This window comes from Dendrobates tinctorius, unplaced genomic scaffold (assembly GCF_039654945.1).
Source record: "Dendrobates tinctorius isolate UK_male_01 unplaced genomic scaffold, ASM3965494v1 ptg000083l, whole genome shotgun sequence".
Taxonomy (NCBI): Eukaryota; Metazoa; Chordata; class Amphibia; order Anura; family Dendrobatidae; genus Dendrobates; species Dendrobates tinctorius.
In genome coordinates, this window is record NW_027361751.1 from 9,759,446 (window position 1) to 9,775,410 (window position 15,965).

The 15,965-nt window shown below is 40.8% G+C and overlaps 1 protein-coding gene across 1 annotated transcript in view; it reads left to right on the plus strand.

Moving 5' to 3' along the window:
- Positions 1–15,965, plus strand: part of ANKDD1B (ankyrin repeat and death domain containing 1B) — a 101,162-nt gene that overhangs the window by 70,257 nt on the left and 14,940 nt on the right. The window contains exons 9-13 of the mRNA XM_073584105.1: positions 2,809–2,907; positions 5,137–5,235; positions 7,510–7,608; positions 10,971–11,066; positions 11,449–11,641. Coding sequence (XP_073440206.1) covers positions 2,809–2,907; positions 5,137–5,235; positions 7,510–7,608; positions 10,971–11,066; positions 11,449–11,641 — 586 coding nt within the window. The remainder of the gene's footprint in view (positions 1–2,808; positions 2,908–5,136; positions 5,236–7,509; positions 7,609–10,970; positions 11,067–11,448; positions 11,642–15,965) is intronic.

Consider the following 15,965-nt stretch of genomic DNA (forward strand, 5'->3'; position numbering starts at 1 on the left):
GTTGGCGACATGCATGCTGACATCAGCTACCAGCCTGTGATTGGCTGGCAGCTGTTAACTGTTGCCGTGCTGGAGGAATCTCCTGCATGGAAACAGATTTTAACTGATTGTGCGTCGGAGGACGCGTGGTCAGTTACTGAAGCGGCAGGATCCTGTCACTCGGGCCTGGTGAGCAGAACAGAGGGGGCCCGCTGCCGGCCCTCTCTGCTCATCGTGCCTCATAAGCCAGTAAGGGCAGTAATGCCCTGATGGCAGCCCTGTTCCTCTATGTAGAAACCTTTTCCTTCCTGGTTCATCCAATCAGCTGAGCCATTCCTTTGCTGCCTCCCACTGTGTGCTGCACTGGAGGCTGGAGCAGGAGGAGGAGGGACTGGCGGAGACTGGGAGAGGTTACAACCAATCTCTGTCAGACAGGAAAACTCTAGTCGGTGAGTGAGCAGCCCCTCCAGAATCAGGAGACCGCTGCTCACATGACTGTGTGATATCTAGGACATCATGCAGAATGCTGACAGAGAGAATATTACAAATAGTCAGCGTTCTGCATCCTAGGTACACACACAATACAGAAAGCCTGGGCAACCCCTTTAATATCGACAATTTGCACTATATGGAGGGGGATCAAAACACACTTACCAGAAAAGATATATACAGAGGTGTGACTATACAATTGGGAGATGCTGGGATTAGTGATGCCGATCAGAAACAGAATCTGTGAATGAGAGAGATGGATGGTTGGATCATTAGTTAGTGATGATAATGTAGATGAACATAGTCCATGAGATGACATTTCTAGGATATTTCTAATGTGCACTTAACAAGTTGGCCGCATAGACCACGGTGTGTAGTATACATACAGTCATGGCCAAAAGTATTGACACCCCTGCAATTCTGTCAGATAATACTCAGTTTCTTCCTGAAAATGATTGCAAACACAAATTCTTTGGTATTATTATCTTCATTTAATTTGTCTTAAATGAAAAAACACAAAAAGAATTGTCCTAAAGCCAAATTGGATATAATTCCACACCAAACATAAAAAAGAGGGTGGACAAAAGTATTGGCACTGTTCGAAAAATCATGTGATGCTTCTCTAATTTGTGTAATTAACAGCACCTATAACTTACCTGTGGCACCTAACAGGTGTTGGCAATAACTAAATCACACTTGCAGCCAGTTAACATGGATTAAAGTTGACTCAACCTCTGTCCTGTGTCCTTGTGTGTACCACATTGAGCATGGAGAAAAGAAAGAAGACCAAAGAACTGTCTGAGGACTTGAGAAACCAAATTGTGAGGAAGCATGAGCAATCTCAAGGCTACAAGTCCATCTGCAAAGACCTGATTGTTCCTGTGTCTACCGTGCGCAGTGTCATCAAGAAGTTTAAAGCCCATGGCACTGTGGCTAACCTCCCTAGATGTGGCCGGAAAAGAAAAATTGACAAGAGATTTCAACGCAAGATTGTGCGGATGTTGGATAAAGAGCCTCCACTAACATCCAAACAAGTTCAAGCTGCCCTGCAGTCCGAGGGTACAACGGTGTCAACCCGTACTATCCGTCGGCATCTGAATGAAAAGGGACTGTATGGTAGGAGACCCAGGAAGACTCCACTTCTTACCCCGAGACATAAAAAAGCCAGGCTGGAGTTTGCCAAAACTTACCTGAAAAAGCCTAAAACATTTTGGAAGAATGTTCTCTGGTCAGATGAGACAAAAGTAGAGCTTTTAGGGCAAAAGCATCAACATAGAGTTTACAGGAGAAAAAAGAGGCATTCAAAGAAAAGTACACGGTCCCTACAGTCAAACATGGCGGAGGTTCCCTGATGTTTTGGGGTTGCTTTGCTGCCTCTGGCACTGGACTGCTTGATCGTGTGCATGGCATTATGAAGTCAGAAGACTACCAACAAATTTTGCAGCATAATTTAGAGCCCAGTGTGAGAAAGCTGGGTCTACCTCAGAGGTCATGGGTCTTCCAGCAGGACCATAACCCAAAACACACTTCAAAAAGCACTAGAAAATGGTTTGAGAGAAAGCACTGGAGACTTCTAAGGTGGCCAGCAATGAGTCCAGACCAGAATCCCATAGAACACCTGTGGAGAGATCTAAAAATGGCAGTTTGGAGAAGGCACCCTTCAAATATCAGGGACCTGGAGTAGTTTGCCAAAGAAGAATGGTCTAAAATTCCAGCAGAGCATTGTAAGAAACTCATTGATGGTTACCGGAAGCGGTTGGTCGCAGTTATTTTGGCTAAAGGTTGTGCAATCAAGTATTAGGCTGAGGGTGCCAATACTTTTGTCCGGCCCATTTTTGGAGTTTTGTGTGAAATGATCAATGTTTTGCTTTTTGCTTCATTCTCTTTTGTGTTTTTTCATTTAAGACAAATTAAATGAAGATATAATACCAAAGAATTTGTGTTTGCAATCATTTGTAGGAAGAAACTGAATATTAACTGACAGAATTGCAGGGGTGTCAATACTTTTGGCCATGACTGTATACAGCATACACTGGGAATTTTTTTTTTTTACACGGCTGCATTTGTGGCTTTTTTTCCATAAATTTTATTGAACTCAAAACAAATTTTGACTTGGCAGAAGAATAAAATAATCCTTAATTTTCAAATCACAGGGCCGTTATTTTAGCTCTGTTTTAGCATCTTTTCATCCTGGCTCATAGACTGGAGCTCCGATTTGCAGATCTATATTATCTTATATTATATTCTGGGCATACATTTAATTTTCATACCAATCCAATGTGTGATATAATACTTTTTGATTAAAATATGCTTGAACTTTACAATTTACTCCATCTTCAGGAAGGATACACGGCTTTACATGTAGCCGCAGAGAAAGGTTACTTATCCCTCGTCTCCTTTCTCCTTAAAAACAACTTTGATATGACAACAAATCCCAATGTAAGTAACTATTAGCATTAGTGTTTATATCGGAATTGTAACTAGGTAAAAATGTATTTATTTTATTTATTTTTTTGTCATTTTTCATTTATTGTTTTCCAGAATTTGATAGAAGATAATTTATAAACTAATTTTCCAGATTAAGATTTAAAATAATTCACATTAAGACTATAATAGTGTCTGTCATACATTGTTATGAATCTACACATTTAAGGGCTCGTGCAGATGACTGTATTTTTGGTCCGAGTGTGATTCCAATAAAACATCGGATCGCACCCGGACCAATGTTATTCTATGGGGCCATGAACCTGTCCGATTTTTTCCTCTGACCAAGTCTGTCCTAGGAAAAAATCGCAGCATGCATGATTTGCATCCATAAATCCAATCGCACTCGGACTTACAAGTCAATGGGTCCGTCGTAAAAAAGAAATGAGACTGCATTTGGATGATATTCTAGTGCAGTCCAATGTTCACTGACTGACAAAATGGAGAAGATGGAGAATTTTATTTGTTCCATTTTCTCCACATCTGAGAAAATCATATCACACCCTGATCACACTCTGATCAGAGTGTGATTAGCATAATCAACCCGATTTTCTCAGATGAGATAAAATACGGTCGTGTGACCTCGGCCTAGGGTTGGGTTATTAAGATATCCAGTAAAAAGTGAAATTGGATGAAAAGGAAAACAAAAAAATTAATGTGTCAGAAGTCTAAAAAAACTGAATGGGAAAAATAGTACTAGTTACAGGATTCCTGTGCACCACTCCTTCACCTCCTTGATGACTTTGGGGCAACTCTCCACTAAGCCAACTACAATATCCAACAAGATGTATCGAAAGCATTGGAGTATTCCTCAATAATTAATCTCATCACATGGCAGACAAATGAAAAAGGGACACAAATGGCCTTTATCAAGCCAAAGTGAAAAAAAATAACATGTACAGGTGACAAGCAAAGCAAGTCGTCCATTCCTTCCTTCGCCTCTCCTTGAGAAAAAATATTACGAATATATTGACTTTTCAAATTAAAGCTTCATCTTTGCGGTGACCTTAAATGGATTTCCTAAATCTTGAAATATTATGACCTAGATAAACTTTAGGCAATAAAATGCAGCGTTGCCCCAAAAATTTGCAACTGGAGTAGCATTTCTGACATGGCACATGGAGGTGCACACTACTCAGAAGGAGTGCCGAATTCATGTGTCTCTTAATTAATTCGGCACCTTTTCTTCTCCACGAGACTGGCCTATTGCGAATGTGCACTATGCCAATTTTGATTAAGCGGTCTTCTAGTCTCTGCGCCCTGTCCATCAGCTATTTGAAGGCACACCGATATTCCGCTGAGCGCTACATGCCTTTACATCTCAATCTTTTCACTCATGATGGTCCCTCGTATTGCAGCTTAATCCAATTTTCTTTAGTGGGATGAAGATGTAGTAGCTGGTAGTACCAGCACACCTTTCATAAATACAGTATATAGAGCTATACCTGGCTACTTCTTTGACCCCGATATAAGTGAATAAATAATGTAAGAGAAATGAGTAGACAACGTCTTCTACTTCCAGTGGCCAACTCAACAGGTAAGATGGAGGTTTAGGGGAAACTGTTCTAGAAAAAGAGACGAGTCCAAGAGTTTAGATCCTCTTAACATTGGCATATTTGGCCATACATGTCTAAGATGGGAATATTTCTTTAAAGGAAATATTAATTATAGCAACATTATAACAGGGGAGTCATACCCACGCAGTATCCCTCTAGTTGTCCTTGTAGCGTCACTTTCTAAATAGCTCCATTGCCCCATTTGCACATTTCTCCATCATTTAATATCCATGTGTTTTTTGTACACCCCTTCCCTTTAGATGAATAGGAGCCTTGGATATAGCTACACTTGGTGATTATTAAAGCACCAAATGACAAAATTAGCAAAAGGCAGTGGAAAGCCCATTTTGCACCAAAACAACTTTTCTTGCTGATTTGAGGAGTTTTAAGGTGTCTCACCCTGAACTACTTCTGAAGACAAATACGTCAAACCTCCTTGAGACAACCACCCCAAATTGCAGTTAAAAAATGATGAAAAAATGATGCGTAGTCCTTTCAAAGAGTTGGGCAAAATGCACGGGATAAATAGGAATTAAAATTCTAGTTTAAATTGGAAGTGGTTTTCAAAAGGTGGTGTTTAGAAAGGTGTAATTGACTTGATATACTTGTGTGTTATTTGCACTTTCAGGATAAGAATACCCCCATCCATTTAGCGATTCTCAATGATCATATAGATATTGTAGACGTTCTCATGGAGAGCGGATATGACATTAACGCCATCAATGTGGTAAGTATTGACTCATCCAGGTTAAGAAGATGCAAAATGTATTGTGCATGTTTAGTATCCTTAACGATTGGCTTTAGTTTTCTAAATTACAGTAGATGGATATATTGCAATTGTTATACATAAAGAGGACCTGTCTGCGCCCTGACATGTCTGTTTTGTGTATACTTACCTTTCTTTTGAAATAAATATTATGGAGCATCTTTTCTAAAAACTTTGATTCATGGTGTTCCTCCTAGAAGAGTACTGATAAATTGTAACTAGGTGTCATCAGTTGGGGGGGTCTCTATTCTGCCTGTCAGTGTCCAATCAAGGCCGACCATGTCAGACTATACAGGTACACAAGGGGGATAGAACAACCGGTTGTCAATGAATTCATACATTACCAGTAGGGATAACGGAGGAATGGCACAATACAGAGGGTATGCTTCAGAATTGTTCTCTTATTGAGAATGCACTTAAACACATTCTCCCTTTGAATAAGTCACTCTAAATTAATAGTGATATAATAAATTTTCTTTTGCTGATTTATTTTTTGTTTTATCATCAGAAATGAAAATAAAAAAACCAAATGTGCGAATAGTCTTGAGGAGTAATAAAAAAACGCTGTGCATGCAGTCCATATGGGTGACATCAATCCATAGGTACTAACTTAAAGCAAAGGTTTGGTTTAGTCTGATCCTGTAGTTATTTCACTGTCTCTAGAAAGAATAGGGTGTATGTACAAGATGATCAGACTACACTAAACATTTGTAGTCTGTTACCATGCAGACACACAGGTCTTCACAGAAGCTGTGTAAGCAAATACCAACATATTTTTCATTCATGACATACCAGTGTAAGGAGACTTACAGGCCATGCAATGCTCTTCTTGGAAATTACATATACAAATTGCCACTTCAGAGAGGAAGACGATTTGAATTCTAGTGTGTCCTATTGGAAGTAGCAATCCTAAAAATTAATATTGACCCTTTAACGAGCCTTTCCCTTATCCTAAGTCATATGGCAAAGCTTGTTAGAGGGTTGATATTGACTTTTAGAATTGCTATAGCCAATAGGAGGCATTAGAGTCCAAGCCCTCTTCCTCCCTGAAGAGGCAATTTGTACATGTATATTCCGAGAAGAGCAATGCATGGCCTATAAGTCTCCTTACACTGGCATGTCAGGCATGAAAAATATGTTGATATTTGCTTACACAGCTCCAGTGAAGACGTGTATGTCTCCATAGTTACAGACTAGAAAAGATGCTCTAGAATTACTTTATTTGGGGTAATACAATTTTAATACTAAGGCTTGGCAGGAGAGGTGACAGGTCCTCATAAAGGGATTTGCAGTTGGCCATAAGTGGCTCAACCTTCTAATTTATTTGTTACAACTGTCCTAAATTTCTAAGAAATACAACAGCCTTCAGCTCGCTGCTCCATGTAAACCAAGCCGCCACAGCTCAGCCTGTACAAAGCGCCTCCAACAAGAGTTTTTGCCAATTTGGAGATCTATCTGGGATTAATACGGTAGTAGCGCGATAGAAGAAAGAGGAAAATTGATTCACCGGAACAGTTCTCCGCAGCCAGTGCTGTACAACCTCTTAGGTGAAGGTTTCAAGTCTTACAAGATTTTGAGTTCGGAATCTTGTAATGAGGTCAATATTCAATGATTATTGAGCACTATAGAAAATCTAGAGAGATAAATTAATATCCTCTTCCCAAATTAGTGTATCACATAACCTAAAAGAACAAAGCCTCAAAAGATATTAACCCTCACTAGCTGGTTATAAAACTAAACATTTAACTCACATTGCTAAAACATATATGCAGTATTTCTAGAATAGAGTGAATATAAAATACTAATATTTGCCCTAACACTAGAATGATAGTATTTAGATTATTATAGATGGCAATTACTTATCATAGATATGATAGATGGCACCCCGGAGTGTCATCCAAACTGAGAGGCAAATATTCGGAGCATAAAACTTAGACAGAAAGCTCATGCCCCCCCGACATGTTTCACTGCGTACATGGCGTCATCTTAGAATGGCAAAATGTCAGAATGTTAGTAATATATAAGTTTTAGCAATATGAATTACATGTTACGTTTTATAACCTGCTAGGGAGGGTTAAACTCTATTGGGGCTTCAACCTTTTAGGCTATTTGATTCACTGATTCTAATTGTTTCGGCAGTGGCACACGTAAGGAATCCTCATTCTCCAGTAATTATTGTCTTGTTCAGATGAAGTTATCTTTTAAATTAAATCATTTTGTTTGTGTTGAATATAGAGACGACAGACTCCTTTGCATTTGGTTTCTGAACTTAAGAACATTGATTTGGTGGAAAGGCTTCTTATAGCTGGCTGTGACCTCAGGATTGCAGACAAGGTAATGGTCTGTGGGCTAGTGATGGGCAGTCCAGCTCTTTTTGGTGATCCGGCTCTCTCGGCGGCTCTGCTCACCAAGAAGAGCCGGCTCTTTTGGATCCTAAATGAATCCCTATTAAATATGTGTTTACAATATGTGAACACATATTTAAAATGACGCGAATGTGGCCAAAACTCTGCGCAAAGATGGCCAAAACTCCGCCTACTTACAGTCAGCCAATTAAATTCATGAATGGGCAGGGTTTGGGACAGATGGGCAGAGTTACGTCAACCGAACCCCAGAATTTTATGCCCAATGAGAGCCATTCAGAGAATTCAGTGGCTTTCACTGGGGTGTCGGCTCCCATTGTTCACAGCAGGGAGCTGGCTCTTTGTATGCCATCGTTCACGAATGACCCATCACTAGTGGGCTGATTTGTTACTTCTATTATTTATTTATTTTTATTTATTTTTCTCATTTATATAGTGCCATTAATTCCACAGCGCTTTACAGACATTATATCTAATTTTTAGGTTTTATTAATACATCAGTATTTATTATTAGTATTTGTATCCTAAGGCTATGTGCCCACGTTAGCGTTTATAAACGCTTAGAAAACCGGACTCCTTCCCAGAAACCGCACGTTTTTGATGCGTTTTTTTCCGCGCGGTTTCTGGGAACATTGGAAATGGCTAAAAACGCTCAGCTATGCGGAAAATAATGAGCATGCTGCGTTTTTAGCCGCTAAGCGTTTTCTAAGCGTTTAAGAACGCATGCATTGGCACAAAAAGCCAAAAATGCATTAAATTTAATTAGAAACTTCTTTTAAGCGTTTCTGCAGCGTCTGATCTGGCGGAAATGCTTAAAAAAAACGCAGCGTGGGCACACAGCCTTATTTAAAGTTTTTCTCTGTAAGTTCCACTCCTGGTTTTGGCATACAAACACTGATAAAATACTGACGTGTGAATAAGCCCTTAGAAAATGCAAACTTTGAATATGCAGTTTTAAAGCCACCAAATTTATCAAAATTATTGATGTTGTTTGATAAATTTGGCACAGCTATAAATCCTTCAGTCTAAAGCTCCCTAACACATTAGACTAATGTTGGCCGAACCCACGGATATAGATGGACTCGGCCGATAGTCTAATTCCATACAGATGATATCGGGGGGAAAAATGGATACTGTATGTCTGATTTCGGACTACCGATCCTTTTGTTATCTAAGAGATAAGATGTCACCAAGGAGTCTGGCAATGGCTCTGTGGTAGAGAACGTAGAAGCTCTCGGCAGTGCAACCGCTGCGGTGTTAGGCTACTTTCACATTAGCAATTTTTAGCGCAGCGCTTCGTTTAACCAGTTTCTAGCCATGTTAACTCTTATAGCGCATGCATTTTCCAACGCAGGCGTGCCCATGTCCATGGGCACGCCTGTGTTCCCATAGACTGTGATGCGTTATTTTGTCGCATTCCGTGCGCAAGTGTTTTTTTTACGTTGTTGGACGGACCCAAAAATGCAACAGGTTGCGTTGGGCACGCCTAGGCGCACACGACGAAAAAACGCATGCGCACGAAAATGCATACGAACGCGTGCAAACACTAGACCATGCACACGCCATGTTAAACATAGGTGCGCATGACACATGTTCATAGACGCGCACGATGCGCTGCACAAAAAAACGCTAATGTGAAACCAGCCTCAGGTGTTTTAGCTGCCAACTGAACCGACGTTTGGCCAACAGCTATCTAAAGTACATAGGTGGCTTAATTAACTTCACTTTCTAAGCTACTAGTTAGCATAATTTGATGCAATAAGTTGCATAAAATTTTAGCTCAATTTTGATTTATAATTTGGGCTACGACCCCTTTACAGTCAAACTACAACCTTTTTAATAGGCCACATACCCAGTTGAGTGTATCCAAAAATGTGTCTGAAACATAGAAAATGTGGTGCAAGGCAGGTAAGAGAGGTTTTTTTTATTGCAACCAAAACCAGAATTTTGGTACATGTAGCGAGACTATAATTGAGATTCAAAGCAATGAGAGTAGTTTGGGCCCCTCACTATTTACCCCATACTATTCTTTAGGACTTTCTCCAATAACTATCCAGGTAATGCTGATAACCACTCAAGAAATACCAGTACAAATTAATGTTACCATTCTGCAAGCCAAAATAATGCCATATGGCTCTAAAATAACGCAACCTATTCCCAGGAACTCTTGTACTGTGCCTAAGACTTATCATTCCCAAATATAGTCTGCCACCATCAGTGTCGGACTGGGGTGCCAAGGGCCCACCAGTAACATTTACCTTGAGGGCCCACTTTTCACTTGCATACGAATATTACACTCCCCTCATTCACAAATTTACCTATATCTCTACATAATAAACTGGGTAGTTTCGTTAGTGAATGATGAGATGTTTTTTCTGTACAGAGTGAATCAAGTGAACTATGCCAAGCACTGCCCATAGTGGGGATGGGGGCCCAGATGTGCACAGGGGCCCACCGGGAGATTCTCCTGTTACCCTGTGGCCCAGTCCAAGCCTGGCCACCATACAGTTCCCGGAATACCAATTATTCACTCCAAGTAATTATTCATCAATCAATTACTCGGTCATGAGCAGGAACTTCCTAAAAAAACATTCTGTGACGTATTGCTTCTGCGAAAATCAGTCTATGTAGCGCCACTCATCTCTGCATAATACTTGTAAATATTTAATGAAGTGGATGTGAAGTCACTTGAGTAATCCCAATTTAGATTGTAAAAGCCTGGAGTATCAGAAGTGCCGAGCGGTGGCATATTGGCTGCCCCAAGTACAGCACCTCTGAGGCTGCAGCCTTCTATGTGGCACTAATGCAACCTCTCCATATAAGTATTTCTACAGTAGCTGACACGCTGGTGGTGGAGGGTGGGGGGATGGTTACTTCGCTCAGTCAACACGTTGGTCCTCCATGGCAACATGGTAAAAAAAAAAAAGAGAGAAAATAATCCAGCTCACCGTACTGCCTTGCTGGTAGAATCCAAATCCTGCGCACGGATTTGACTAGGCAGTCAATAAATAGTGGAAAGAAAAAAAACAAATTCCAGCGCCAGAAATGGAAAATTTAAAAATCCATTTTATGAGAACATGATTAAGACCTGAGGCGTCGAAACGCGTTGTTCTGCAGTCATCCGACTGATATGCTGTACCTGCTGGAATTTTAATATGCATTGGCACAATAAAATGGATTTTTAAATTTTCCATTTCTGGCGCTGGAATTTCTCTTTTTTTTCCATGGCAACATGGGTATATTTTTCGGGAAAGGTAGGCAGGCACATAACTACGGCATTATCATGTTTTCCTACCATTATATTTTTACTAAATGTTATATCTGGGTTTGCAGCAAAACAAAACAGCACTTGATACAGCGGCAAGAAGCAATCACACCCTCATCGTGGATATGATTATCAAAGCTGAACGATATTACACGTGGATGGAGGTAAGACATAGTTAGATCTAGGCAGTAGCCATAATGAAGCATCAGGCCGCACTTGTACAGAATGTTGTGAATGACGGTGAAATCACTCAAGACGTTAGCACAATGTTATAGTATTATGGAGTGTTACAGATTTTATGGACACTCCAGGACGTTCTCCTGTCTCAGACTCTTGGACGATGTGATAAATTTGCTTTATCTGTAGTTAGAATGATTTATCTTTCTCAAGTTAGCAAAAACCTGCTCAAAAATGTGATTACCTTCACTTTACTCCAGAAAGAGATCTCACCGATGGAGCGCCTGGTAGGCTTTTATTCACTGATTTTGGCATCATTGCTCAATTTTGTTAAGTCCTGTCTTGATGTGTCTCCATTGCTTTGGCTAGAGCCTTAATGAAGAGGTTAGCCATGAGGGACCTGTGACATTCAAACATGATCACTTGTCGAAGACTGGTCAGATCCGCTCAGCTCTCTGGAACTTGGCGTATCAGCAGCTGAAGCCTGAGGAATGGAAGAGGTTGGCTCAGGTGTGGAACTTCTCCGAACGGCAGATTAATGCCATTGAGATGCAGTGGACAGGTATAGTATGAGGATTCAGTGACACTCTCTTGGAATAATTCATAGTCCTAACCAGTTACAGTCAAGGCCATGTGAATAGCTCAGTAACGTTGGAGACTTATATCTGTTGTAGTTTTTGTTTTCCATTTGTTAATTTCTACTCTGTTCACATCTAAGGCTACATTCTTACATCCATGTGATCCATGTGAGTCTTACCATATTTTTCTTTTACTAAAGCAGGTAGACTGTCTGGACTTTTTTAGCTATTGACTCTAAGCAATGTATCAGTTAGAAAAACATTTGGTACTCTAATGTAAAAAGTATGGGGGAGAACAATAAAATGTAAACACCTTAATAAGTTGCAATATTTTTGCTCAACTTGGAAGCTGCGCAAAAAAATCATATAACTTTTGGCATGTACACGCCAGTCCTGGCCAGCTACGCCAATATTGGCAGGACATGAATATCCCGAGGTGTGGTCACACCGCCTGTCAAATACATATGTTACACCAGTGGCGTAACGTACTCCAAGAATGTATGTCTATCCCAGACTGGAGCACATTTCTGGCATTGGGTAACAGTTGTGCATAATCGGTTAGGTGTCTCTTCCTGTTTTCAGACTTAAAAGAAAATCTGTCACTAGGGTTTTGCTACCTTTTCCGAGAACAGCATGATATAAGGGCAGACACCCTGATTCCAGCGATGTGTCACTTAGAATCATAGAATCGTAGAGATGGAAGGGATCTCCTGGGCCATCTTGTCCAACCCCCTGCTCAAAGCAGGATTCGCTAAATCATCCCAGACAGATGTCTCTCCAGCCTCTGTTTGAAGACTTCCATTGAAGGAGAACTCACCACTTCTCGTGGCAGCCTGTTCCACTCATTGATCGCTCTGTCAAAAAGTTTTTTCTAATATCTAATCTGTGTCTCCTCCCATTCAGTTTCATCCCATTGCTTCTAGTCTTTCCTTGTGCAAATGAGAATAAAAATGATCCTTCTACAATGTGACAGTCCTTGAGATATTTGTAGACAGCTATTAAATCTCCTCTCTGTCTTCTCTTTTGCAAACTAAACATTCCCAAATCCTGCAACCTTTCCTCATAAGACAGGGTTTGCAGACTGTAGATGCAGACAACAGCACACAGATAAATAAATGGAATGCACGCTCCAAAAATCCGAGGACCCGACAGCAGGCTGTGGAGTCGGTAAGCCAAACCTGTGACTCCGACTCCTCAATTTCCCTTCCACTGACTCCGACTCCCACACATATTGCTTATATTTAAGTGAAAAATTTATTGTAGTACAATGTGAACATCAGACATTTAATCATTTTTATGATACAATAGTCAAGACATTTAGATAGAACATAATATATATTTATTGGAATACAACTTTAGAACACAAAAAGCTGTAATAAATTGTAAATATGTAATACACTATAATATCGATTACACACATATATATATATATATATATACACACACACACAGTATATATATATATATATATATATATATATATATATATATATATATATATATATATATAACACTATGTAATAAACTATGTAAGTGGCAAAAACAGTTTTCAACAAAAACATACTAAATAACATTTGTGCAGCCTATGAATTTGTTCTAAGAAATAGAATTGCCTCCATCAGATCCTCCTTCATAGATGACCTAAAATCTGACCTAATAATTTTAAGGCCAGAGAACAACCTCTCTACAGTAACTTGGGTTGAAGGCAAAGCCGTAACCACATGGGCAACATCTCTAACAATTTCCTGGTATAAAGGAATTGCCTCATGCACAGTCAGTTTTGATGAACGGTTGAATTTTTCTTTTTCTTTGAGAGCAAGTGAAACATTTTGCTGAAATATGGTCAATCTGCTGCTATAGGAGACGGAGTGAAATCTTTTTCCTTGCAGCAACGCTTTGCCTGCTCCATGTCATCCAAATACTTGTCAAAGTCAAAATCCTCATCTGATGAGGATGAAGATATGGCAGCAGTAGCACTGTCAGGACCCAAGTCCTCTTGCGCCTGGCAGTCCTCCTGTAGGCCACTCATCCTAACTGCTACCTCAGTCAGAGCTTCTTTTCCTTTAGTAAGCTGTTGATCATCAAGCAATATACGATGACTCGGGTCCACATAAACAGCTGCCAGAAAAATTTTATTTTCCAATAGCTGTGTCTCTCTCCGTTTCATTGAAGCAGAAATGCCATTTGCGATTAAATCTCCTCTTTGGGACAGGCAAAATAGCAAGTTCTTCCACTCCCTTATGAAAATGCCAGGAGTTAAATCCTCAGCTTGTAATTTTTTAGTCACGGTAAATAGGCGATTAAGCAATTCCTTCAATTCAGCCACCTGTGTCCATTGACCTTCATTTAGGGTTACCTGAGGGTTCGCCATATCTATAAGAAATGGTTTTAGCCAGGATGAAAACTAGGGGGGGGGCGGGGGGTAGAACCTCATACTGTTCCGCAGAATCTCATACTGCACACCTCAGCTGCTGCAGAACCTTATACTGCACACCCCTACACCTGAAAATAAAGCCTGCACCTTACGATGTGGTGAATGCAGTCTATTTATTCCAACTATCAATCGATGTTGATGTGTTACTGAAGACGAGCAATGCCTGTCCTGGGCGTCCTTTCGGGCAGCTATGAGGTGTACCTGACTGGTGCTAAAAAAAAAAAAAAAAGGAGCGTTAGTCTGTGTGCTACCCGGCTTTCATTCTTAGAATCATAGAATCATAGAATCGTAGAGTTGGAAGGGACCTCCTGGGCCATCTGGTCCAACCCCCTGCTCAAAGCAGGATTCGCTAAATCATCCCAGTCAGATGTCTGTCCAGCCTCTGTTTGAAGACTTCCATTGAAGGAGAACTCACCACTTCTCGTGGCAGCCTGTTCCACTCATTGATCACTCTGTCAAAAAGTTTTTTCTAATATCTAATCTGTGTCTCCTCCCATTCAGTTTCATCCCATTGCTTCTAGTCTTTCCTTGTGCAAATGAGAATAAAGTTGATCCTTCTACAATGTGACAGCCCTTTAGATATTTGTAGACAGCTATTAAGTCTCCTCTCAGTCTTCTCTTTTGCAAACTAAACATTCCCAAATCCTGCAACCTTTCCTCATAAGACAGGGTTTGCAGACCGGTCACCATTCTGGTCGCTCTTTTCTGAACTTGCTCCAGTTTGTTGATGTCTGGAGCAAGTTCAGAAAAGAGCGAATATCTTTTTGGTACAGATAAGATATGGATAGACAGATATGGATAAATGGATAGATAGAGCAGATTTCTAATCAGCTTTTGATATTGAAAACATTATCTATGAGCTCAAAAACCTTTTGGGTGATGAGCTCCGACTCCGACTCCACAGCCCTGCCCGACAGGATCAAAGACTCTCAAAACATAAAGGAGGAGCAGCATCCAATCCAGGTGAAAAGAGTTTTCGTTGCTTTATTCTGCCATCAATACATCAGTACAACGTTTCGACCATAACATGGTCTTTTTCAAGTACATCAAATAGCAGCTAGGGCGACCTTATATGGTGTGGACTTACCAATCACCTTTCAGGAAACGCCCCTTAGTCAAAATATGTATAAATCACATCATTTAAGACATCAAGTGTATAAAACCATCAGTGCATAATATACAATGCATTACACAGACATGGAAGTATCAAAAATATAACAGACAGTGGTGTATAATTATTGCAAACAATGTTCAAAAAAAACAATCCCCCAATCGCCAAACAGCATAGCAATCACTATGGTGATAAAGCACCACTTTCCTGCGCACATATCTACTCCCCTCAAGCAATGAAAGCGCTTCTTAGCGTTGGCGCCAAAACAGGCAGCCTATAGCAAATGCCCACACATATGGAGGGTAACAGGGACGCTGCCCTAGATACCTGAAATACCAGCTCCCGGATGGCGTGCAGTAACGCCGCGCAGCCGCAGATGGAACAGAGACACGGGCGAAATCTCGCGATCAACCACATCAGAGGCACCGCGCATGTGCGGTGTCCCAGACAGGACGCAATCAACAAGAGTCAGCCCCACTCCGTTCACCCTTGACCGCGCATGCGCATATGCTCCCATCTTCACAATATGAGCCAGACAAAAGACTCATGTTTGCCAGCAAGGCCGCAGGAGACCGTCAGATCATAGGGGCCATCACATGACCAGTCATGTAAACAAACCTGCCATCTCTGGGCGGCACGGTGGCTCAGTGGTTAGCGCTGCAGCCTTGCGCTGGGGTCCTGGGTTCGAATCCCACCAAGGACAACATTTGCAAGGAGTTTGTATGTTCTCCCTGTGTTTGCGTGGGTTTCCTCCGGGCACTCC